This window comes from Ambystoma mexicanum, chromosome 1q (assembly GCF_040938575.1).
Source record: "Ambystoma mexicanum isolate Mex_15411 chromosome 1q, UKY_AmexF1_1, whole genome shotgun sequence".
Classification (NCBI taxonomy): Eukaryota; Metazoa; Chordata; class Amphibia; order Caudata; family Ambystomatidae; genus Ambystoma; species Ambystoma mexicanum.
This window is the reverse complement of record NC_090922.1, coordinates 1,102,912,010-1,102,938,194: the sequence shown is the minus strand read 5'-3', so window position 1 is coordinate 1,102,938,194 and position 26,185 is coordinate 1,102,912,010. Positions and strand designations below refer to the sequence as shown.

Genomic DNA, 26,185 nt, shown 5'->3' with positions numbered 1-26,185 from the left:
ATTAAGAGTGCAGATAAAGGAGGCAATATTGTTCTGATGCAAAGAAAAGACTATATTAAAGAAGGTAACAGACAACTGAATGATAGGAATTGCTACTGTCCGCTACAGAAGAATCCAATGATGGACTTGCAGTCGGAATGGCACAGTATGATAAAAAATTGGGAAGAAATCGGCTTACTCTCTGAAGATGAATATCACTATCTGAATAACACTCATCCAATTATGCCAATTATATACTTTTTGCCAAAGATTCATAAAACATTTGAACAATTTCAACATGTAGACCAATTATCAATGGCATAGATTCATTAACAGAAAGAGTTTCCCAATATATAGATCTACATCTTCAACCTCTCACAACCAATTTGTCATCATACTTGAGAGGCAGTAAACATGTCATCCAACAACTAGAAGAAATACCTTGGGAAGAAAATTTTCTTTTTGTAACCATGGACGTGGTATCATTATACACTAGTATTGAACATCTGAAAGGGCTTGAAACAACAGAGTTCTTTTTGAAAACAATATCAATTTCGTTCTTTCAACAAAATTTAATGATTTTAGAAATGTTGAATTTTGCTTTAACAAACATCTTTTTGTTCAACAAACAAATCTATAGACAAGAACGAGGCACAGCAATGGGGGCCAAGTTTGCACCGTCATATGCTAATTTATTTATGGGACATTTTGAAATCAATCATGCATGGCAACATACAGCATTTACTAATGGATACATAACCTATTGGGGAAGATATATCGATGATATTCTTATGATATGGAATGGAGACAAAAAAGAACTTTTTGATTACATTAGATATCTAAATGTGAATGAATATAATATCAAATTCACTGAAAAAATAAGCTCTGAGAAAATTTAATTTTTGGATTTGCTAATTTACACATATGGGGAAAAGATCCTAACAGATTTATATATAAAGCCAAATTCAGTCAATAAAGTTCTACATGCTGAAAGCAATCACGCCAAACACATAATTAAAAATATACCATATGGTGATATTCTGAGAACAAAACGTAACTGTAGTTCAAAAGAAAAATACGAGGATCATGTCAAATTGCTTAAAGAAAAATTCATCCAGAGAGGTTACAAAGATCAAGATGTGGACAAAGCTATCTATAAAGCAGAAAAAGTACCTAGAACTGAATTACTAAAAGACAAATTAAGAATGGTGAAGAAAAATGAAAAAAAGGTAGACGTCATAACGACTTTTAATAGTGAAGCTCACCTTTTGAAAAAATCATTGACAAAACATTGGAACATTTTGCAAAGCGATGAAATGTTGAAAGAGTACATAGAAGCAAAACCTAGGATAATTTACAGAAGGGCACCGACAATAAAGCAAAAAATCAGTCCAAGTCACATGAAAGAAGAAAAAATCGAAGTACTAAGTCAATTTTTACAAGTACCAGCACCAACAGGAACCCATAAGTGTGGGAGTTGTGGAATCTGTGACCAAATGGAAAGTGGTGTAAAAGAGATAAGGCTACCAAATGGTAAAATTCACAAATTGAAGCAATTTATCAATTGTAACACTAAATATGTGATTTATACAATCACATGTATATGCAATAATAAATATGTGGGAAGTGCTATTAGAGTATTGAAAATTAGATTACAAGAACATATTAGAGCCATCAAAAATAAGGACACAAGATATCCCATGGCAACCCATTTTGACCAAGAACATAAAGCAACGGATATTAAAGATATCAAGTTTTTGGGCATAGAAAAAATTGAAAGCATGGAAAGAGGAGGCAACAGAGAACTACAATTGAGAAGAAGGGAAGCGAAATGGATTTGTATTCTGGATACTTGCAATACAGGACTAAATTCAGATAATGAAATGAATTATTGGTTGTAATGATTTGTTTTTTTTTTATTATTTTTTTGTTTTTTGAAATTCTGTGAATGTTTATTTAAATCTATAATAATTGCAGATATGGTGAAAAGTAAAATTGGAATTCACTTGTGATAAAGTGCTAAGATCTTGAATTAGTTTGTTTGAAATGAAGTAAAAAACATAGTTTTTTCGACCAACAAGATGATCTCCGATCGTGTAGGAAACACGTGACATCATTACGCAACGTAACGCATGACGTCATTGCGTTACGCGGTGTGATGATGTCACGCGTAGCGGGCCCGCAAGTACAAATAAGAGGACTCAAAACACTTTTCATTGTAGCATGGATTGAGAAGGACTGAAGGCAATCGTACCGGGATAAATAAGGTGAGGAGAGTAAAAGGGATACTGTATGTCACCGAACAGATAGGGATTACTTAAACTTTACCCTAGCCTAAAAATTTTTATTTACTCCTGGTTTTCATAGGAATCCCATAAAATTGGTCTGGAAGTTAAGAAAGGACAATTGTTTATTAAACTAAAGGGAAAGAAAAAATTGAAACAATTGGTGAGTATGATAAATGTATATTGGTGGCTTGCCTCGACCACCAAATTTGTTGTATACAAACAATACATTGTAGTTTATATAGCTAAGGAGAAAAAAATGTGTTTTTTGTCTTGTTTTGTTTTGTAAATAGAAAACTCTCCTGATGAACCACGTGCGTTAAACGTGGAGAAACACGTGTTGAGAGACTGAATGGATATAATTATTTGAAGAAAATAATTCTGTTTGAAAGGAAATAAAAAAACAAAGATGTGTATAATCGATCAAAGATGTTTCTTTGTTTGATTTAAAATTCTGAAAAGGAATACCGGAAGCGCACTCTAAGGAAGCGTACTAATAAAAAGAATAATTTGGTTTGCTGTGACTGCCACGTGGCTCACCAGAAGTACTGCCAGATTATGAGTGGGGTAAGAGTTAGACCTCATTTTTTGAGTCCTTAGGACTCCATGAGGATGTTCGGAGCATTTACAGTGAGCAGTAATTCTGCTGTGGTAAATCCTCCATTTTTTTGGGAGGCAAAGTGGAGAAATTACATCCAGCTGTTTACGTTTAGCTGTATGCTGAAAGCACTCCTCAATGTAACCTCCAAAGCGTGAATATAATGATGTAGGAAAGTGGCAGCAAATTTGTTACCGCCATTTTATCATCATTTCTTTCCTGCACCCTCAAACTTGTAATGAGGACCTATATCCCTTATTAGTGAGATGGGCATTACATTCCTTCAGTGAACAGGAGAACTATATCTCCAGAATTGGATTAAATTGGCCAGTCACTTTCTTCCTTGTTGGATTCCAAAACACAAGCTGAACGTTCTATCCCTGTGAAGGTTAATTGTGGCAAAGAGGCAGCTGGGTACTGCATCTCTGTGACATTGAATTGAGACACGAAGAGGCTAGGCTTTGATTTTTTAAAACAGCTGTCGGTATAATCCCTGGGCCTGTTAAAAATAGTGATCCTGGATGACACTAGTATCCCTAATAGATGAAGAATCCTGTCACCTCATATTGAACACATTCTGACACCATTTGCTTGAAGCATTTCCATAGGATAAACGTCTTGTTTCGTTGTAGCTAAACCCTTAGAAACAAAAGGTATTTATCCAAACCACCACCCCCCAATGTAGTTTAAAACCCTGATTCATACGTCACATGTTTTAAGAGTCCACAGGGCGGACATGTACTTTCCAAGTAAAGCGAAGTGCATATCGTGACTTCCAGCAATCCTCCTGTGCTGGGCACCCTTTTTCTGCTGCACACAATATTTTCAGTAAATAAGAGTCATTATTAAGATAGATTTAGATACAAGTCTTGGGGTGGATTTTGGCAGACAATTAAGTCCTATCAATGTGAACACGAAAGAAACTGACTCAGGAGGGGTGTGAGAGTGGTCTATGGCTACAATGAGACAAACTAAGCAAGGAAACCTTCAGGTAAGTATTATCACACAACTATTATCAAATGCATCTACAATTGAGGGTTCTAAATAGAACTCATACACGTTACCTAAAAGACAGTTAAACAATAGTAAGCCTAAGCAAGACTTTCAACCACTGTATGCTGTTAAGTAAGCGAAGAGGTAGAAAAACAGTTGATTCAATACACAGGGAACTAATCAAGTAAAATAATATAGACAAAACACTTATGAACAATCCTAGAATTGTATTTCTAACTCTTAAGTCCAGCCATGAAATAGAATGGGGCCTAGTGCCATAAAGTCACCAGTTCCACAAGATACACTGTTCAGTTAGGTTTACTATTGCATTGAGCAATGCCAGTGGGTGCGATTTAGTGTTCAATAAGTTTAGAAAAGGTCAGGTAAGTATCTCTCCCAGTCCCACCATGATAGGGAATGCCTGGGAATGGGACCGGGAGGGGTGGGGGGTGGGATAATCCATGACCAGACCACCACCACCACCACCTATCTGAGTCAGGCAAGGGAGATATAGAACCAGAACCTTATGCCTATGGAGGAGGGGGCACAAAACAGGTATACTAACTTTACCCCCTTTACTCCGATTTTACCAGAGACCATTTCAGGGGTTCCGGAATCTGTTGGGTACAGGTACTTTGTGTTTGGCCTGGTCATGGTAGGCCAAGGAGTCGCAGGTTCACAGGTTGTTTTGGGATGCAGAATGTTCTTTCGGTTGGTTGCCGTACTTGTATTACGATGTCGGAGACTGGCCATCTGGTCAATCCTGGTGACCTCAGGAGACCTTCAGGAAGCAAAGAAGATTGGATTCACGGTCGGGAGGTGACAGGCAATCGTCGGTTGGCAAAAAAAGGAGTAGGCCCTACACAGCTTCTGTAGGGACTGGAAGCCTGAAAATGCAGGAGCAGGCGTATTATTGCACCAGTTGAAGATCCTCCAGGTTTCAAGGATGCACTCATAATGGCAGCAACTGCAGGAATATAGCTCAGGACAGAGCTGTTAAATCCATTGGGTGTTCCAGGGACACTTCCGAAGGCTCAGCATCTGTCAAATGTCTGCAGCAGTCCTCCTTTTATCCAGGATTTGGACTGTAGTAACCACAAGGCCCACCAATGGTAGAGATCTGCACCATTCAAACTGGCAGAGGCTGTCTGCTCATGGAAAGCCACTGGTCAAACATTCTGCCCATCAACAGACAGTGACACAAATGTGTCCTTGGACCAGACCGTCCCAAACCCCACACATACAGAGGGCCACTTTGCCCGGGAAAGGGGTTTCCATATGTGGCAAATTCAGACCCAAGAGGGCAGTAAAAAGGCCAAAGGGTAACATAGCCAAACCAAAGGCAAAAATGTTGTTTTAGAGTATATTGTACTCTTTATGGCATTATGCGGTAAAATGCAAAGGTCCACAAGTAAAAAGTTAAAAAGCACAGTAGAAAAATATCTGATGCCGTCAGCCCATCCTAGACACTCTGTATTTGTAACCACAAAGTTACAAAATAAAACGTTATAAGGATACAAAATATCCTATCTACACTTCACTTTAAGGTGATGTGTGCAGCTTTAAAATTACAAGAAAACTCTAGAGAACTCTATGAAATGGAGAACATTACAGGTGCCCTCCAAGAGATAACCACAAGCAGAGAAATGGAATGGGCACCCTTTCTCGAAGCCTACAAATGACTGGAGATGGAACGGAAGGCAGTGTTTTCCACAAAAAGGGCTGCAAAATATCCCAGAACTTAATATCCATGACTCGTCGTGTCTCAAGGCGGCGGGGGGTTTAAGATGAACCAAAAAGTTAATTAAAAAAACAATGTTTACTTTTCGATTTCTACAAAATCGTGATTGTAACAGTTGTGAATCTCATGTTAAGAAAATGCTTAATAAAGTACATTTTGAAAATAAAATTACAAGAAAACCACTAGAGAAACATAAGGCCTCATTACGAGTTTAACAGTAAATTGGGGGCAATTCTGTTGAATTACCACCAAAATAGTTTACTGTTACCACCACGTGGTCCTGTGGTGTTACCACAGGATTACAAGTGGTGGTAGTGCGATGTAAATCAACATTTTTGCAGTTCATAGGACTCCATAGGGATTTTGGCAGATAGACTGTAAATAGGAATTCCACCAATTTTTGGAGGAAAAGTAGAGGATTGATCCTCAGTCTGATGCTAGGGGGGGTCAATGTTCATGTTTTGCTCCAAACTCTGAATTCGTTGGTACAGTAAATATGGTGGTAATTCCATTACTGCCAAAAAATGGTGGTAACAGAATTACCACCACTTTTTACCACACCGCTGAACTGGTAATGAGGGCCATAGTTTCAAGTACTGTGGTAGTCTTAGGGACTGATCAGTTTCCAGACTGGGCTGTTTTGCTAGTGGTGTGTCTGCAGGATTCAGGGATTTCAATGTCTGAAAAAGTGTTATTTTCTTTTCCAGAGGTCCCTCAAATTGTTTCTCTGCCCATGGAGTTGTCTACACCTTGGCCTAGGGTACTGAATGTTTTTGACCCCAGTGCTCAGTGTCAAATGCTGTGATTTTTAATATCCAACTGTTGAACGAGGCTTGAATGCTAGCTCGGCTGCCTGGGGCCTCAGATAGCTTTCAACCTTTTTTTGTGGGCTCGACCTACTTGGCAGTGCCCTGTTATTGTTCGTCTGCAGAAGAGGTTGGTTGTTTTACATGCTCTTGTTTGGAATCAGTACGGCTCCTTGTCACCCTGTTCTCGGACAAGTTCTTGAACCTGCTGGCTGATGAGCTTGAGGACAAAGTTTCTCCTGCTCCATTGCAACCTCAGGATTATGTCCCCATGGAAACTCTGCTTGTGCCTCCTTCAGCATCCCTGTCAACACATATGCCTAAGTCTCCTCCTAAGGAGGTTTATGTAATCAATGTAACTTCCTCCTTGGAAAAGCAGCTTCCTGTTCCATCTAAAAGGCAGTTTAGCTGCATGACTGCTCTAGGATCCTCTGTTACATAATTTGATCTCCCTTGGAAAATGCCTTAGTCTGAGCCCTGTGGCGAGTCAGAAGGAGAACACAGACTCTTAGATGGCATGATGTATTTTTGGTTATCCAAAAGAAGACAGAAGATCTAACTTTCCCTATGACTTTGGGTGGTCCCTGCCTACTTTACTAACTAATGTGCTTGTCAGTCTGTCGTGAAAGTCCAAAAGGAAAAGGTCTGCTGTCCAAAACTACCCTAACTGACCCTACTAACTATATTAACTAACTTATAAGTGGAGAATGACTCCTTTGTCCTTGGGATACTGTAGTACCAATGTATAGAAGTCTTTCAGTAGTAAGAATTCCTCACATAATCTCTTTGGATATATTGCATCAGTCTCTGTAACTCTTTAAGGGCAATTTGTAGTTTTCCCTTATCCTCACAGTTCCCCTTTTTGGTTCTTATGTCAGAATAGCCGTTTTCTGCTGGCCAATAAAGATGTGTGTTATGTTGATCTCTTATTTAACTTCACTTGTCATATTTCTCGTAATTCAGGTTCACTGTAATTCATCCTATTTATTTTCTCTTCTTTTGTATCTTGGTTTATCTCTCTCCCCGTTTCCCAAGGTTATACACAATTGGCTTTACTGGGTCTCATTCTTTTCTCTTAATTTATTATTTCCTCTTTTCTTCCCATAGTTTAAAGTCATTTCCTAAAAGGGACTTTCATACTGATGCCGTGATTTCTATGGAGATGAGTTATTTGCGTAACGTACAGCTTATTTCTTGGCAACTCGTTACATTTGCTAGCTTTGTTACCTTCTATTCTGTTAGGGGAATGTCTCAGAGACCCTTGTTGCGTTGTGACTGCTTCTCTAGTCTCTCTTCGTTGTAGCCTGTACTTAGCTTCTCCTTCAGTTTTCTCTCCTCTTGGTGATTTCCTTGACAAGGTGTCGGAAACCCAGTTTCCTTTGCTGGTAGGCAATTTCAGCTACTTTGTAGGGACTGACTGTCCATCACAGGGTTCCTGTGGTCTCACGACCACCTAATGTTGGTATTTTGTCCCACTTCTTTCTCTTGCCCAGTTGGCGCCCTGGCTTCGGTATCTGAGTCTCTGTCTCTCTCTCTCTGTCTCTCTCTCTCTCTGTCTCTGTCTCTCTGTCTCTGTCTCTCTGTCTCTCTCTCTCTCTCTCTCTCTCTGTCTCTTGGGCTAGGTATGGTGTCCCAGAGTCTCTCTCTTCAATCAGTCTCTCTTTTTCTTTCTCTCTTTTTCTCTCTCTCTTTCTCTCTCTTTCTCTCTCTCTCTCTTTCTCTCTTTCTCTTGGGCTAGGTATGGTGTTCCAGAGTCTCTCTCTTCAATCAGTCTCGCTCGCTCTCTGCCTCTCGTATTCCTGCTCCAAGCGAGATTCAAGCGCCCAGGCTTATCTTGTGCTGACTACCTTCTTCCTCTCTGTAAGCCAGACGTCCATTATTTAACCTACTCGTCTCGGTGTATGGGACCTTAACATTTAAAGGGACATGCTTCTTGTTTGTAAGAGTCAAGCATCTATTCTGTGTTTCTTTGTCCCAGTTGTTAGGAGTCTTTGTGGTGGTGGAACACTTCATGTTGTCGATAAGAAAATTCCTCCCGGGAACAGGATTCCTTGTCCCCAACAGGGGGAGTCTCTACAGGTGAGGTCCCACTGGCCTCTACACCTATGGAGGGTGTTGCAAAGTGGCCTCACTTCCCAAGCCTCACAGGAAGCGGCTCCCCCTTGGGGAGAAGAGTCGAATTGTCACAGCCCCATTCGCCAAAAGCTTGGACAGTTAGTATAACTCTTGTAAAGTTAATGATGATCAGACCAATTTACCAGCCAGAATCAGAATTCTCACTGCAGCTGTTGGCATGTGCATGGTGCTAGCCTTCCAGGGATATCTCTTCTTATAATAAAATAGGGTGGCCACATTTCCAGCTTGGACCTGAGGCAAGGTAACTGATCCTCAATCCTTTATAGCTAAACTTCTCAAATTGTGGGTGAGTTGGACAAGTTCACAAAGCTCTCATCGCAAGCTTCTGCAGGAGTGATTTCCTTTTTGATAGACCTTGCAAACGAGACTTTAATAATTAAAACATCATACAAATAAATTGTTTTTGTACAATACAGTTTTTATACTGATTAATGTTATTGTATTTGTGTTGTGACTGCTTCTTTAGTCTCTGTTCGTTGTAGCCTGTACATCGATGTTCAGGCCTCCTTCAGCTTTCTCTCCTCTTGGTGATTTCCTTGTCCCTTGATAAGGCATCAGAAACCCAGTTTCCAGTTTCAGCCACGTTGTAGGGACTGACTGTCCATCACGTGGTAAAAAGAAGAGACTTTGTTGAATCAGCTTTATGGGAACACAGGCGCAACTGACTCAGTGGCTCAGGTTATGTCCAAAGTGTGTGACCGTGAGGCACCATGCATATTTGAAGGCTTCCCATCTGATGTTGGATGTGCAGGAAAACGTGTTAGCCTGCTTTATGATGACAAGTTTCTTTACCGCTAACACATCCGAAGGACTAAATGTTAATCTGATACCCTTACAGTTGGGGCGTTCTCAATCTCAACCACTGCAATGCTGTATTTTCACAAGAATTCAAAACCTATAGGTCCTGGCAGCCTGCTAGGGTGGAAATGAACACTTCCTTCTTTAGCAGAAAAATGTCTTCTTGTAGGAAGCCTTTGGCCTTGGCAGACCATGCCAAGCAATGTGGCCCTGATAGTGGGATCAAGATAGGTCAGTTCCAGCAGCAATAGTGAACTGTCAGGCAAGACACATTGGGTTTTGAACATCATCAAATGGAGGTCCAACTTGAGGTTTATGGGCGTTCCAAGTGTAGAGGCTGGAAGACCACCTAGAGATAGAAAAGCTCTTCTTGAACGAACATCAATGGGGTGCTAGGATTCTGTTGCAAGAATTCATACTTCCCATTAAATAAGGGCAATGGGTCATAAGGGCCCTTCTTGATTTGCCATCATTTCCTTCTTTTGGAAACTGTCTACATGGTAAACATTCCAGACAACTTGAAATCTCCTCAGGAACGACACAGGTTAGTGCCACACGGACATCAGGATGCTTTTTCAAAATCCCTTTGAAGAAGGAACACCAGATGTTCCTGATATACACAGTAGGAGATTGACATTTGAATTGCAGATGCCGTTTGGCTATGAAAAGGTGTGAGACCCTTTATTCAACTTTGGCTTCAGTAAACCAGAAGATATCCAATTGGTCTTCTGCTCAACTGATTCAATTCCTCTGGAAGGTTCTCAACACTTTTCTGGGGTTGACCTTCCCTTCCAGAGAATTGTGGCTTTAAAAAAAAATCAAAGATTTTCTGAGGTGCAATGACTCAATTCCAGTCATCAGGGCCTCATGGCCTCTTGCAATACGTGTGGTGCTCTATGCAGGATACAGGAGGGATGGTTTCATCGGCCCTGACAATGGGACTAGCATCTAGATTAGATTTGCAACACAAGCTGCGGGGGTCTTCCCACAGCTAATGCAGGCTCTTTTTTATGCAGTTAGAAGGAACACTAACTCATGGGCATCTGTTTTTGGAGCCATTACACTCAGATTTCACTGATGACTAATGCTTCAAAGTACAGTTGCAGAGACCATTAGAGCACTCTGCTGTACACCCCCTTTGATAGGTGTACTTGGCAAAGAGGAGAAATAAATGTGTTGGTTTTGAAGGTAGTTTATTTTTGCCATAAAATCCTTTTTTGTATTCTGTCAGGAAAATATGTTTAGGCATGCACTGTCAAAACCACTGTAATGTTTTAATGTGAACAAACTAGGCACACAAACTGGGTTACCTAATCTAAATCATTGTGCTTTGTGGCAGCTTCATCTCTGGCCAGTTGTGAACAACATGTCGGTGGCAATTCATGTTCAGGGTGACATCAACCTGGACGCAGACTGACTGTTGATTTTGTCACTTCCCGCATGATTGGTAGGTGAACCAGTGTGCAGACAACAGGAAGTGTTAGTCATGCGTATCATTGATGAGAAAGGGGCAGCATGCTTTAGAGTAGCTTGTTTGATATTGACTCTATCTGCCTTAGCACGCTTGTAGCTTCAATAGGTGAATTTTATTTGTTTTAGCTTGATCTTAAACCTTTTAATATGTGTATGAAAATATAGTAAATTGTTTGTATTTAATCCTTTTTAACGTAGAAGAATTCCTAGCTTTGATACATTCTATTTACTTTAGAACTGCTTACTTTGCACGTCCTATGGTACGGCTGTTCTTTTAGTGCTAGAGGACTCTCCAGATTGGTTCGGATTGTGGAACTACAACACCCGGTGAAGTTGTAATCTGTGGCCCCTTTTGTTGGCCAGTAGGCGCGACTGCAACTAGCCCGTCTTTGCCGGTCCTTGTCGGCGCATCAGTGCTGTCGGGTCCAGGATCATTTGGCTGAGGGGTAAGCACAGAGCCACCTTTGCTGCGTTGGATACTTTCCACTATTAGAACAGGTGCACGGAACACAAGATTATTAGCATGTCTGACCGTGACTCGTATATAGGCATATGCCTAGGTCATTGGTGCCACTGCCCTCAATGCAAATAAATGGCACGGTTAGGATATTTTTACTCAACACTAGATCTCAAGTGAAGCATGCACTTGAAGTGGCTGAATATATTGATGATCATGATACAGATATGTGTGCACTTACAGAGACATTACTTCATTAAGCGGCAGAACCATCAATCGTACTCGCAACTCCAAAAGATTATGCCATACCCTATGTGAATAGGATAAATCAAGGGGGGGAGGGTGTTGCATTCATTTTTAAGAATCATTTAGATGTTTGGGAACTGTAAGTGAAAGGTATGAAAGGGTGTGAAATACTGTGCCTTAAAGTCTCCACTACAATAAATATGCTACTTGTATATCACCCTCTGTACATGATCTTAATAATCTAATTCTATTGCAGCTTAAATGCACATCCAAATGGATCATTATGGGGGATTTCAACCTCTGGTCTCTGATGCTCGGAGCAGTCTCCACTGGATACTGGATACCGATAGATGCTAGGATAGATTTTCATCTTCTGACCCTCACACACATTTGTGTGGGTAGGTCAATACCCAGCCTATCTGACAGATAAATTAGAAAGAGAAAGACTAGGATTCTGCAATCTAATGACCTCAAACTATCAGAGGCTCCCAGATCCAACCTGACTTTGGTTCAGTAAAGTGCATTCTGGGTGGTGGCACCCCAGAACTGGAATGCCCTCACGGTGGACCTCGGAAGCTGGAAGTCGCTGGTAAACTTTAAAAAAAACTGAAAACGCACTTATTTAGGTAGAACACTGTTTAGAAAGTTAGAGCTGTTAGGTGACTGTCTTACATCTATGTTGGGACTTTTGTTCCATGCACCCCTATGCCTCTGGATCCTTTTTTGGCTGTGCAGTAATAAATTAATTGAAGTAAAGGATGCCTTTCTAGTACATTTGTCTGGCAAGCTCCTCTGTCTTCTTTCCAATGCCGTTAATTCACAAAGTTCTGCAGTGTTTGACACAGCCTGAGTTTAATGATTCCCATTGTCCTGAATCTTATGCACCAGTTTTGGTGCTTTGAGCTAGTACTTTTGTCCGTCTTCTTGGACTTTCCTTTCAGGAAACATCTTTCACAAGATTCTTTCACAAGAGAAAATGGTTCATCCTTCACCACTCCCTAACATTGCTCAGATTTGTGAGCTTGGTACCTCAAGATCGAGTTTAAGGTCGCAAAGGATTTTGAGGCCAAATATTTTGTTGTGTGGCCAGGAAGGATTCAATTGGCAAACAGTACAAAAGTAAGTGGATGCACTTCTGTTTTTGGACGCTGGGCAGACTTTCAATTCTCTGGCTGAGTCCACAGGCAATATCAAGTCCCTTGTCTCATTTGGCCAGCACTGGCAAGAAAATTGTTCAGTCTATTCTTGTAAAATACTGTAGGCTATGTTTTCTATTTTAACAGGGCTGCAAACGTCTCTCCTTGCAGAACAAAACCATCATTTTCAGGGTCTGCTTTACCTCTGTCCAGTGTCAGTAACCCTCCTCTGTGGAATTTGAACTTAGTTTGGGATTCTTTAATGAGGAAACCTTTTCAGTTAATGCATTTCTTTGACCTTGATCTTCTACCTGGAAGACTCCATTCTTTAAAGTAAGCAGCCTTGCATGGTTTTCCATATGGATAAGGTACTATTAAGGACACTTCTGTCGCTTTTAAAGCACTTTCAGATTTTCATATCTACCAGGACATTTCTTTAGCTGTTTTGCAGCCCAGATAATTATTCAGCAGGAAGGGACCAGGTCTTTATTTTGATTGGTAAGTCCTTTTGGGAGGTCAGACTTTTTTGTTGCAGTGATGTTTCACCCAAAATTAAGGTGGTCAAGCCTTCATTGTCCGATGGATTGTGACATGCATTTCTAAGTATACACATTGCATGGACGCCTGTTTCTAAGGGACTACATATACACTCCACTGAATCTTAGGAAGCATCGGTATCATTTCAAAGGTATGTGTCCATTAGTGAGATCTGTAGTTCAGTAATGTGGGCTAATCCTCATGTGTTCTGTAAGCACCGCTCCATGTTTCTTTCCTTCCAGCTTCATGCTTATTTTGGCCAGCAAATGTGTGTTCTGAGGTGTGCTTGCATGTTGTAGTGCTGCGACTACAGAAAGAAGACTCCGGGTTTCTCAAATGTTGGAGAGGTGGAGTCTGACTTTTAAAAGCCCTTCGGGAGCACAAAGAAAGTACAAAGGTCATTTTAATGGCACACAGCGGTAGACTGCGGAGACAACGGAACATTGGTGGTGGAGATGATGAGAATTCACCACTACTCGTGCCTACTAAATGGACATGTCTCTTCTTGCCTGTACAATGAGTTAAAGTAAACTGGCTCCAGACTGTCTACAATAATTCTCTTTGAGGTGTAAGCACTTATCCTTCAAATTGGTCATTCACTTGTTTGAACATTTGGTAATCTTGCTTGCCTCCCTTGGAACTGAGCACCAGCTTCAGGGATAAAAAAGTAACAAAGGATGAACATGATTTGTGTTCTGCACCAGGAAAGGTTACCACCTGAGAAGTAAAAATAAATGTCTCATTAGTTTTGTTTTTTGTTTTTTTTGTTGTGTTTAGCCAACAATATGACTTTTCACAAGATAAAAGGATTTTTAAACAATTCATCAATACTCCTTGACAGTACCAAAAAAGCATATATAGACAAAATAACGTACACATTTAAAACAAAACAGATCAAATTTGCCTCAACGCTATAACATCTCCCTAACAGTCTTCTAAATAAACTCTGCACTGTTCAACATTATTAAAACTCCCAGGGTTAAGTTGATTTCAAATCCCGAGGAGGCGCTCTCCTAAAATGTATCTGTACATAACCACTCCTCGCTATCGACAAAACGGAAAAGATGGTTAATTCTCAGATTCCATAATGCCACACAGTGCGCAATAATATGATTAAGAGTCTGCATTTCTCCACTTCCGCATAGACAACAAAAGCCCTCTTCAGTCAGTGTGCTACCACAGGTTGCCCTGATTTCACCCGTAACAATCAAATTAAGGCGAAACCTGAGAAACTCGTCCTCTCGTAAGCATTTGAAAATTGAATCAGAACTTCGGTAGAGACCCCCTGGATTTGTCTAAAATGGAAAATGTTCTAGCTAACTTCATTGACACAAAGTCGATGGTATGTATCCAGTCCAGATCTAGACTCGCCCTTTTAATTTCTCCCGGATTCCTGATCAGATCCTCGGGCCGTTTATCAATTTTGGCCAAACTTTTTAGGGCAAATTCTTTTAGTCTTGACAGTTGAGCTGAATTCTCCAAGGTCATATGATAGGCAACATCTTCATATAAGGAGTCCTCTCTAGGCTCCAACACCAATTGATAGACGGAAACTGTTATATACTCTAGTAGAGCTTCCATAGAACTCAAGCCCAATTCATACCACAAACTGGACATCGGAAGGGACTAAGAGAGGTTTGAGACTTTCCTCCAGAGTCTCCCCTCGATCCTTGTCCAGTTTACGGGCCACGCCTGAAAATCTGAGTCCATGGCGTAAATCACCTTGACTTTACAAAAGCAAATTGTGGGCACCCTCGAGAATGTACAATATTTTGTCATAAGCTTTCTCGTTTGGCAACTTAGTTGATCAATAGTGCCTTCCAGTCGTCTTGTCACTTCCAATATGGAAGGGGTTGAATACAGTGTTAGGCCCAAATATTTAACCTCTGTCTTAACAGGAACTAGGGAACCCTTCAAAAACCTATTATAATTAGGTGGTTGGGTCCTTGAATGAAACTGACAGTATTGGTCTTGGCATGATTAATCATCAAATCATTGACAACTGCATAGTTCTCAAACCCTCTCAGCAAGTTTTGGAGGCCTACCGGAGTGCAGTCAAAAAGGACAATGCCATCCGCGTAGGCAAGCCAACATACAGATTGTCTCCCAATTTTCGGATGGCCAAGCGCACATGACAGCAAGGCCTTAAAATCTGCCAGGTAGAGGTTAAACAGGCAGGAAGCCAAAATGCATCCCTGCTCGACACCTCTCCCTGTGGAGATCGGTTGGGAAAGATCACCATTCCTGTCTAATCTGACCTGAGTCTGTGTAATTGTATTATTATGGCAAGCAGGCCCAGAGGTAAGCCCCATTGCTGCAATTTAAGCCAAAGCCTGGTCCTGTTAATAGTCTCAAAGCCTAACGATAGATCGATCCACGAGCCATACATATTAGTGTGTTCATTATTAACCCATTCAGAAAAGTAGATACGCCCCTTCTAAATCCTATTTGATGTTTCTGCAGAATTCCTCTAGTTTCAGCCCAGGATTCCAACTCTCAGAAACCCGCAACAAAGATTTTGCTATCTGCATCAAGGAGGGCGATAGGACGGTAGTTGGTAGGTTCCTTTCTATCGCCCTTCTTGAAGATAGGGACAACAATAGCAGAACTCCAGGAAGCTGGGGTCTCTCTATATTGCACAATGCTTCCAAATAGATAACTTTAAAATTCAGAGACCACAAGGTAACATCGGACTTCAGAATTGCATTGGTCAGGCCATTTGACTCCGGTTGATGCCCTTGAGATTAACTTAGCGTTAAGTTCCTGGGACAAAACAAGCAACCACTGTACAGAGCTATGATGAATTTCACAGGCTCATATCAAAGGTCTATATAAATTTGAAAAATGAATACACCACCTATCCTCTGGTACCACATTAGCCTGAGACCCCAGCTGGACCCAATTGCTACGATCTACAATCGCCCAAAAGTTACGAGAGCTGTTCCTAACCAAAACGCTTAGCATGAGCTCCCCATTTCTCTGAAGTCTCAGAGCATGATTGGACTTAGACCAGTTCCTATAACCATTTAACTAACTCTGCTCATATTTGAGGGCCTGTATCGCTTTCCTCAATTCCCTTTTCCTTTCTCAAGTTTCTTCATCATACTCATGTATGTAACCCGCTTTCCCTCTCTAATCCACTAAAGCAGGCGGTACCACACTCCAAATAAAATCAGTAAAGTTGAACAGATTGCAATCAAACGTCAACTCGGCATCTGCTGCATAATACAAGTACTGCTAGAGTTTTTGGTTGAGAGAGCTACCCTCTCTTCGGAACTTCACCACCCTGTTTCCACTTAGTTTGACATCCAATGCTGTATTGTATTTACCTGAGGACCCTTGATTCCCGAAGTCAAAGACCGCCCCTAGAATGCTATGATCGCTTCTAGCTGTTTCTTTAATTTTGAATGTCGCAACAGGTAAACAAGTCCCCTGTCAAAACCAACTATACTGACCATTCGTACAGGTTGGTTTGGCCTCCCGATCACCCTTAATGCAACCCTTAATGCAACAATTTGCCATATATAGATTCCAGCTATTAAGGGATTCCAACTATTCTCCAGCATGGGGTCTGGCATGGATTCACATGCTCATGAATATTCCCCGTCGTCAGGCTGGGAATCCTCGGTAAAGAAAAAACCAGTATCAGTTTCGTTTCTGATCTGTCTTTCGTAGTAATAACCAATCACTGGTCTCTGCGTCATACTGACCACAGCCAATGACTGCCCTCTACCTAAGCACCGCCTCTGGCAGCCATCTTCAGATTTTTACCGCACGTTCATGTGTTGGGATCCTCGTGCTATTGCTCTCGAGCGTTAGTGCTATTTTTTCGCGCTTTTTCACAAAAACTTCGATTCTTTCGGTCAAAAGAGCCTCAAGCTCCACCGATCCTACATCCGATCAACGGGGACCCGTGTCGGATTCATCTGTGCCCCTCAAGGGTGAAGATTTCGTCGAGCTACACTTCGGAGGACTCCAGAAGCTTCTCAGGCCCGGTCTCGGAGATGGCCCAGGAGAAGGGAAGCTCGACGCCCGGAAAGCTGTTCAGGGCCTGCCCTGGATGCCAGCTGCAGAACGTCTTCAAGGAGGACGAACACTCTTTCTGCCTTTACTGCCTTCATGGGGACAAGACGCACGTGGAGAAGGACTGTGCGTTTTGCGGCAACATGTCGGAACGGACCATGAAGGACCGCCATCAACGTCTCGCCAGCTGGCTGGAGGGTAAGAGCCCGTCTGGCGAGAAGAAGAAGAAATCTGAGCGGTCTTCTAAGACCTTTGAGGGCGCCCCGGCGACGGGGGCCCAACATAAGGCCAAGCACCGCGAGTCCGCTGGCACCGGGAGCGCCGAACGGTCGGGCTCTACGGGCGCCAGGCAGGGCGCACCCTCCCCGGCACCATCAACCACGAGCCAACGCTCTGGGTCGGGTAAGAGGAAGGCCGAGCACCCGGCGAAGCTCCTGGAGAGACCCCGGTCGAGCTCTAAGGCAGAGGAGGAGCGTGGCAGTGCCCCCTCCCTCAAGGATAAGGCGGTGAGCGCACCTAAGGTGGTGAAGGCCTTGATCCATTCGACCAAGCCCTCTATCGAAACGGTCGCGGCGGCCCTGGCCCAGCCTGTGGAGGCTGCACCAGTGGTGGCGGCCTCGGGGCCCAGAATCTCCCTGCCTCCTCGGAGGGAGTCTTCTTTCGTGCCCATCGATAGGACCCCCGTGAAACCCTCCGTGGGGAAGAAGGGGGGGCAGGGCGTCGTCGTAGATTCGGCCTCAACCTCAGAAGAGGAACTGATCGAGGTCTTAAGCCACGGCCTAGGCGTGGAACAAGACCAGCCCGTCGGAATGGGCCCCGACGCAGGTGACGACGACGACATCGTCGAGGATACCGACGGGGCCCCTGCTCGCCCGTCGGATTCCCCTCTGCCAGCGCCGCAAGACAACTCAGCGGCCATTTTGTTGGCTATACAGTCCTTATGCTCCGAGATAAGGACGAGACTACCGTTACCGACGGAGGAACCTCTCCCGTCGGGGGATCCAGAACCGGGACCTTCTGGTGTTCCCCCTACCAAGAAAAGAAGGATCCATCCACCGCCTCCTTTTCAACCGTCGCGCCCCGTCCAGCCCTCCTCCCCGTCCACCCGAGGGGATGATACGGGGACTGACACGGCAGCGACGGGTACGGACGACGAGGCATACGACGAGGATTTTCCGTCGTCGCCTCCCACCAGGGCTTCTCCGCCCGACGAGATTGGATCGTTCCACTCAATGATCGCCAGGGCATCCGAGCTTTTCCAACTCTGCCCTGAGGAGAAGAAAAAGGAAGGCTTCCTTTACCAACGGCGCGAGACCAAGAGGAAGACGGTCCTCGCAGTGCCTCTGTTGGACGACATTTGGGATGAGGGCCTTTCCCTCCTCAAGAACCCTTCCACGACGCCAGCGAAAAGAGACCGGTACGAGAAAAAGTACCGGGTCCCGGACTCGGCCCCCCTATGCCTCCGGGCGCAGCCTACCCCGGACTCCGTCGTCTCCGCGGCAGCCAGGAAGAAAGCGGGGGGGGGTGCGGCCTCCACGTCGACTTCCCCGCCGGACGGCGAGGGAAAGAAATTGGATGCCATGGGACGCAGAGTCATCTCGTCGGCGGCGACGACGATTAAAGCGGCCAACGCCTTGGCTATCGTGGCCCGCTACGACAGGGAACTCTGGTACAAGATAGCTCCCCTGCTGGATTTTCTGCCGGACGACAAGAGGGCGGAGGCCCTTGAGATCCTGCAGGAAGGTGAGGTGGCCTCGGACCACGCCATCACCGTGGCGACGGACATCGCCGACACTGGGTTCCGCCAGATGGGCAACGGCGTTTGCCTTCGACGTCGCGGATGGCTCAAGGCTACGGACTTTCGGCAGGACGTCCAGACCAGGGTCCTGGACATGCCCTTCGACGGGAACAACCTGTTTGGGAAGACAGTGGACGATTCCCTTCAGGCCATCAAGGCGGATACTGAGACGGCCCGGGCCCTTGGAGTACTGCAGCAACGGCGGACGCCCTTTCGGAGCGGCGGAGGCAAGGGCGCCTCCAAAGGTTCCGGCGGCGGTTTCGCTTCCTACCGTCAAGCGGCCCGCTCGTCGTCGCAAGAGGCCTACAGAGGACGAGGCAAGTCTGGCGGCCCCCGCCGTCGTCGCCAAGCAGGATTGAACCGGCCGTGGGGTCGGGCCCCCACCGAAGCACCCCGGTGGGAGGCCGGCTGGCGGGCTTCGTCAGCGTGTGGGAGTCCATCTCCACCGACCGTTGGGTGCTGGACGCCCTGGCCCGGGGCCACGCGCTCGAGTTTCAAAGAAGGTGCCCGCGCGTCCCCCCCGTGGCCAGGAAAGAACTTCACGTCCCTCAACTTCTCCTGGAGGTAAAGGCGATGCTCAGAAAGGGCGCCATCGAACTCGTCCCAAAGAGGCTTCGGGGCTCCGGAGTCTACTCGCGTTACTTCCTCGTGAAGAAGAAGACGGGAGGATGGCGCCCCATCCTGGACCTGCGACGCCTGAACAAGTTCATCAAGGCGCAGAAGTTCCGGATGGTCACCCTCCAGCACGTCCTGGGTCAGCTGGAGGAAGGAGACTTCCTATCGTCGTTGGATTTGGAGGATGCCCTTCCCTTCGGACTGCGGTCGGCACCCAGGGTTTTCACCAAGTGCCTCGCACCGGTGGCGGCGCAGCTGCGCCGCGAGGGGATTCACGTCTACCCCTACCTGGACGACTGGCTCATCCGCGCCAAGACGAGGGAGCTCGCCGTGGTCCACACGGCAAGGACCGTCCAACTCCTCACGGACCTGGGATTCTCCGTGAACTACGCCAAATCCCACCTGGTGCCCGCGCAAGTCGCACTGTTTCTGGGAGCGAGGCTCGACACAGTGTCCCTTCTGGCCTCCCCGTCGGAGGAGAGGACCAGGACCATCTTGGGCAAGGTGCAACGGATGTTGGTGGCCGACGCGGCCAAGGTGAGGTCCATCAAGTCCCTCCTCGGGATGATGTCTTCCTGCATCTACCTCATTCCCATGTGCAGGCTCCGGATGCGCCCGTTGCAAGAGTTCCTGGATGCGCGCTGGATCCAGACGACGGGCAGCTTCGAGGAAAGGATCAAGCTCGACGAGAGTTTCCGACGAGCGATACGGTGGTGGGGCACCCGCGCGCATCTGACGGCGGGCATGGACTTCCAGACCCCAGCCCACCAGGTGACTGTGACCACGGATGCCTCCCTAGAAGGGTGGGGAGCGCACACCGAAAATCTGCACGCAAGGGGACTCTGGCTCCCGACGGAGAAGTCCCTGCATATCAACGTCCTGGAGCTCCGTGCAGTGTTTTGGGCCCTCAGGTCCTTCCTTCCGTCCCTCAAGGGCAAGGTGGTGAGGATCTTCACCGACAACACCACCACCATGTTTTACATCAGGAAACAGGGCGGAACCAGGTCCCCAGCGCTGTCCAAGGAGGCGCAGGACCTGTGGCATTGGGCCGTCGCCCAAGGGATTCTTCTGGTGCCGTTTCATCTGGCAGGGATAAAAAACACCATCGCCGACTCACTCAGCAGGGAGCTGCGCTCGTGCCACGAGTGGGAACTACGGCAGGATCTGGTGGATCGCCTCTTCCGACGGTGGGGCACACCCCAGATCGACCTGTTCGCGACGGCGACGAACACCAAGTGCCGGAGGTTCGCCAGCAGGTTTCCCCAGACGAGGAGCATGGGCGATGCTTTCTCGTTCCCCTGGGAGGGCCTGTTCCTCTACGCGTTCCCTCCCTTGCCTCTGCTAATCCGGCTCGTCAACCAGCTCAAGAGGTCACGGTGCAGGATGATCCTCGTCGCACCTGCGTGGCCGAGGCAGATATGGTTCCCGGACCTTCTGGACTTGTCGGCGTCCCCGCCAATCAAGCTGCCGGCGGACGCGGATCTACTCTCCAGGGAAGGAGGCGCCATCCTCCACCACGACCCGAAGTCGCTGAACTTGCAGGCCTGGCTCCTGCAGCGCTAGAGTTTGGAGGATACGACATACCGGCCGATTGCAGAGAGGTTCTTGCAAAGGCCAGGGCGTCCTCGACTCTTAAATGCTACGGACACAAATGGAAGAGGTTCTCTGTCTGGTGCCACGCACAGAAGATTAACCCTCTACGGATTACGGCTCCCCAAGTGCTGCCGTACCTGCTGACGCTGGCCAAAGCTGGTCTGGCACACGCGTCCATCAAGATTCATCTTGCTGCGATCTCCCGATACACCAGAACCACGGGCCGGATGTCCTTGTGGTCTCATCGTCTGGTGAAAGAGTTCATGAAGGGACTGTTCAGATCGTTCCCGCCGGTGAAGGCTCCGGCCCCGGCGTGGGAGCTCAACGTGGTACTGACCAAACTCATGGGACCTCCGTTCGAGCCTCTGCACTCGGCCCCGTTGAAGTTTCTATCGTGGAAAACAGCTTTTCTCGTGGCCATCATCTCCGCACGACGAGTGGGAGAGATCCAGGCCCTTTCCTGCAAGGCCCCGTACTTGACTTTCCACGACATGAGGGTAGTGCTCAGGACGCACCCCTCCTTCATGCCCAAGGTACCGTCGGACTTTCATCTCAACGAACCCTTGGTGTTACCTGTGTTCTTCCCGTCGCCTTCGTCGCCGGCTGAGAGGACTTTGCACTCGCTGGATGTAGCTAGAGCGCTGAAGTTCTACGTGGACCGCACGAAAGGTTTTCGGAAGACGTCACAACTCTTTGTGAACTTTGGACCTGTCAATCAGGGGAAGGCTCTCTCGAAGGCTTCCATCTCCAGATGGCTCTCCGGCTGTATCATGTACTGTCACCGGTTGGCAAACCGACCGCTGCCTGGCCGTCCGAGAGCCCATTCCACCAGAGCGATCGCAGCTACCACGGCGTTCCTATCTGGTGTGCCCCTGCTGGACATATGCAGGGCTGCTACGTGGAGGTCGACGCACACCTTCACGAAATTCTACTGCGTCGACCGGGATTCCAGGGAGGAGTCCAGGGTCGGCCAAGCAGTGCTGCGCAACCTGTTCGCCTGAGGTGAGCCTGGTGAGGAGGTAAGATGCTTAATGTTGAGTTGATGTGATGCTTAATGTTGAGCCTTTGCCACCTCCCGTGGTTGTGCATGTGTGTACTGCTATGTATTCTTTATTCATGAGCATGTGAATCCATGCCAGACCCCATGCTGGAGAAGGAACAAGTTACTTACCTGTAACTGTTGTTCTCCAGCATGGGTCTGGCATGGATTCACATGCGAACCCTCCCGCCTACCCCTCTGCGGCTCTTCACTTGGTCATACTGCCACTTCACGTGCTTCCAAATCTGAAGATGGCTGCCAGAGGCGGTGCTTAGGTAGAGGGCAGTCATTGGCTGTGGTCAGTATGACGCAGAGACCAGTGATTGGTTATTACTACGAAAGACAGATCAGAAACGAAACTGATACTGGTTTTTTCTTTACCGAGGATTCCCAGCCTGACGACGGGGAATATTCATGAGCATGTGAATCCATGCCAGACCCATGCTGGAGAACAACAGTTACAGGTAAGTAACTTGTTCCTTTCTTTCCATTGGCTAAAGTCATCTTGCTTGAGCCCTTAACATCCACCACAGCCAGACAGTGAGAATTCAAATCGCCCGCCAATATTATGCCAATGGGCCTAGCGAAATCATTATAGTCTGCAAGAGAGAGGAAAGAGAAAAGACAAAGCAGATTCCAATACTGATTAATCAAGAGCATTTTTCTCACCACCCCCCTCGTTTTAATTAGAGCCTTTGCAGCACAAATTCCAGGTGTATCTACAGATATATTAACCAGGTTTGGTGCAATGGAGTTCCTAGTGGCTATTAGAAGACCCCCCCTGAAGGTTGCCCTGCATTCAAATGCGTTGCCAATTGCTCAACAATAGTAAAACCATCTAGAGAAAATGCCCCTAACAGCCATGTCTCCTGGAGTAGAACCATGTCATATACACCAAAAATATAGTCCTGCATGGTCTTCTTCTTAAAACTAAAGGAAGCTCATTAATTTCACATTATTATTTACTAGAGCTACTCTTCAGAAAGCCCATATCGCTGAAAAACCTCAGATCGGATATTAGGCAGCAGGGAAAGAATACTGTTCTTATTTGTTTCACAGGGACTTACATCATCATCAACACCACCATCCCTCCCTTCTCATCCTATTTTCTGGAAGAGGTACACAGTACCAGGCCCAGCTTTTTAAATTCTGAAACTGCTACCCGCAATGCCTCTACCCCCAAACAAGATTCCAGCACCAATTCCACCAGGTCAGTTTTCGTATCATAGGAAAAGAGGACATATTCTGAATCATAGGTTGAAAATCAATACAAGTTTGGAGTTGTCTTGGGGTGTGGCTTGGCAGTCATGGAGTAGACTGCATCTCCACTAAGCTCTGAGATCCGACGACTGATCCTGAGAAGCGTGAGCTGCCTGGCAGCAGATTACGGCATTAAAATAGCACTCAGGGTGCATGAAGGTGTCTGGAAGAATAATCGACTAACTGCGAGCAGATCGATCCAGGCGAGCGTAAGATCTGAAACTTTGTTGCACGGAATGAGAGCGGCAACAATAAAGGCAAGATGGCGGCGTACTTGGGACAAAGGGACCTGTGAGGATATAAGGAGAGAAAGCGGAACGGGCTGCCGAATGAAGCATGACACACCAGCAACTGAATGAAGATATGCACCGTGTCAATGTAAACACACCCGCACTGGCCAGCGATCAAAAGAAGACGGAAGATGCGGCGCCCAGAGACGAGAACAGACCGCTGGAGATAGCGTGACACGAAAGGCAGAGTGAGTGGTGTCGGTCAGCCGTCCGCGAACAAAAAGAACTGCGGTCCCAGCCCCCGTGTATATTAAAAAAGGCGAGGTGCCTCATGGAATTGAAACAGTAGCGCGAATGAGCGCATGATATGGGGGACTGACTGCAAGGATGCCTGCTGGCACTACGGTGTGCTGAGGCTTGCGGTTCGCGAGCTGCGAGAGCAGCACTGGGGAGGAAGAGGACACGGCAGGACATACAGCTCGCCGCAGAATGTGCAAACTGTGGCAAACAAGGAGCGGAGGGCGGGTTCACAGAAATATGGCCATAAGAATAGAGGTGCAACACGAAGGACTGTGCCACGTCGAAGTGAAAGTCGGTCCGGGTGCGCAGAGCTGGGAATAAAGGCCATAAGGAACCCTGCACATCACAAGAACTGTAACAGGCGGCAGCCAGACCTGAGCATTAAGAACAAGGGGTGGCAAGGCACAACAAACAATGCGTGGGGCAGCCTGCACTCGCACAGAGGCTGAGAGATAAGCCTACAAGTAAGGCGCATAGGGTGAATTGCTGGGAGCGGACGGTTGTGTCCCACCCTCCCCCCTTTCCCCCTCAGTGATCGGCAAGGAAGAACTACTCCTTGAAGGGAGGACAGAGTGGTGCAAGGCCCCCCCTGGGATGCTGAGCGCAGAGGAATGATTAAGCATGGCGACCCTATAACAGGCGCATTGGCCATCAGAACGAATCAGCCAGTGGGTAGCAGGTAACAGACACATTGGAGTAACAGGCGAGCCAGGGGGCAGAGGAAGACCTAACACAAGTTATAAACTGAGGCCCGAGTGGAAGGTAATGGCAGCAGTGGACAAAGCACTGAGATGGGGCTTGGGACAATAAGCAGTGGGGAGCATTGAAACTTATATCATTGGATGGAAACACATGATAAGTTGCAGCAGTCATTCCCGACAAGAACAGGCCCTAGGGCATGAACAGAGTGGAGCAATGTTTGTGAGGGGCAGAAGAGTCAAAAGCAAACAGCCCACGATGGACATCTTTGCAAAGTCACAACAATACCCCAATACCCCAGCGCAAGGTGCGGTGACTACACCGACAGATGTAGCCACTCCTCGGGAGGATAGCGCAATTCTAACGGCCATAACAGAACTGAAAACCGCATGGGGGGCAGCGATGGCAGACATGAGAACTGCACTGGAGAATAAAATAGATGCAGTGGGAATTGAGGGCAACCTGTTGAGACAGGACGTGAGGGCCCTGGCGGAGCGAACGAGCGGCCTAGAAAGTGCGGTGAAGATTAGCACGGACACTAGTGCAAATAATGCTAAAGAAGTCCACATATTAAAGCAGCAGGTGGCTAACCTGGAGAATCGAGCAGAGGAGGCGGAAGGACGAGCGAGGTGCAACAACGTACGGGTGGTCGGACTCCCGGAGGCGGAGGAAGGGCAAGATCCCACGAACTATGTGGAGAACATGATATTTCAGGAGATAGGAGCTGGTGAGCTTTCCGAAGGGTTGCAATTGAGCGCGCACACAGGGCGCTGATGAGAAGACCGCAACCTGGGGCCCCTCCCAGAGCAATTATAGCAAACAGAGACCGAGAGAAAATATTGGAATTCTTCCGGAAAGGAGGGATGATAAAAAGGGGATCCGCGACCATCACTGCATATCCCGACTATACCATGCAGGTGCAAAGACAGCGATATAGCTACGTGGCGATCAAGAGGAGACTACGCGCAGCTGGACACAAATACATGCTCCTGTATCCCGCAAAGCTCAACATTTTCTACAAAGGCAAAGCGTTGTTTTTTGATACCCCGGAGGAGGTGGCAACATGGCTGGATGCAAACGGCTGTCCGGAATGAGACGAGGAGCAAGTTCAGCAAGAACACGATAAGTGATTATAATGCCATGCAGTGTGATTGGAGGGAGGAGGGAGCCAGTAAAGGGGTAACAGAACCCGGAAAAAGAATAGTGTCGGGAGATGTTAAACAAATGACATTTGGACATGTTGGACTAGAATATAACCGTGAAATGCAGGACAGGTAGCGAAGGATGCGCTTAGACTGATATGTTAAGTCGGAGCTAATAGCTGGAGAAGACTTATCCCCAAGTACTAGAATAGTTAGATCACCATTAGGGTGATATTTCCCTGTTGAGCCATGAGTATGGCGTTAGCTGGAAAGGGGCTAGATGCAGGGGCGCCTGAGATCC

The 26,185-nt window shown here is 46.4% G+C and overlaps 1 protein-coding gene across 4 annotated transcripts in view; it reads left to right on the top strand.

Moving 5' to 3' along the window:
* The window catches only part of EVI5 (ecotropic viral integration site 5), a 2,339,304-nt gene that overhangs the window by 1,277,426 nt on the left and 1,035,693 nt on the right, over positions 1 to 26,185 (top strand). For 2 of the 4 annotated variants that reach the window (XM_069641804.1, XM_069641802.1), the window contains one exon: positions 2,347 to 2,427. The exons of the other annotated variants lie outside the window; for them this stretch is intronic. In XM_069641804.1, coding sequence (XP_069497905.1) covers positions 2,347 to 2,427 — 81 coding nt within the window. The remainder of the gene's footprint in view (positions 1 to 2,346; positions 2,428 to 26,185) is intronic. 4 annotated transcript variants of the gene reach the window in all.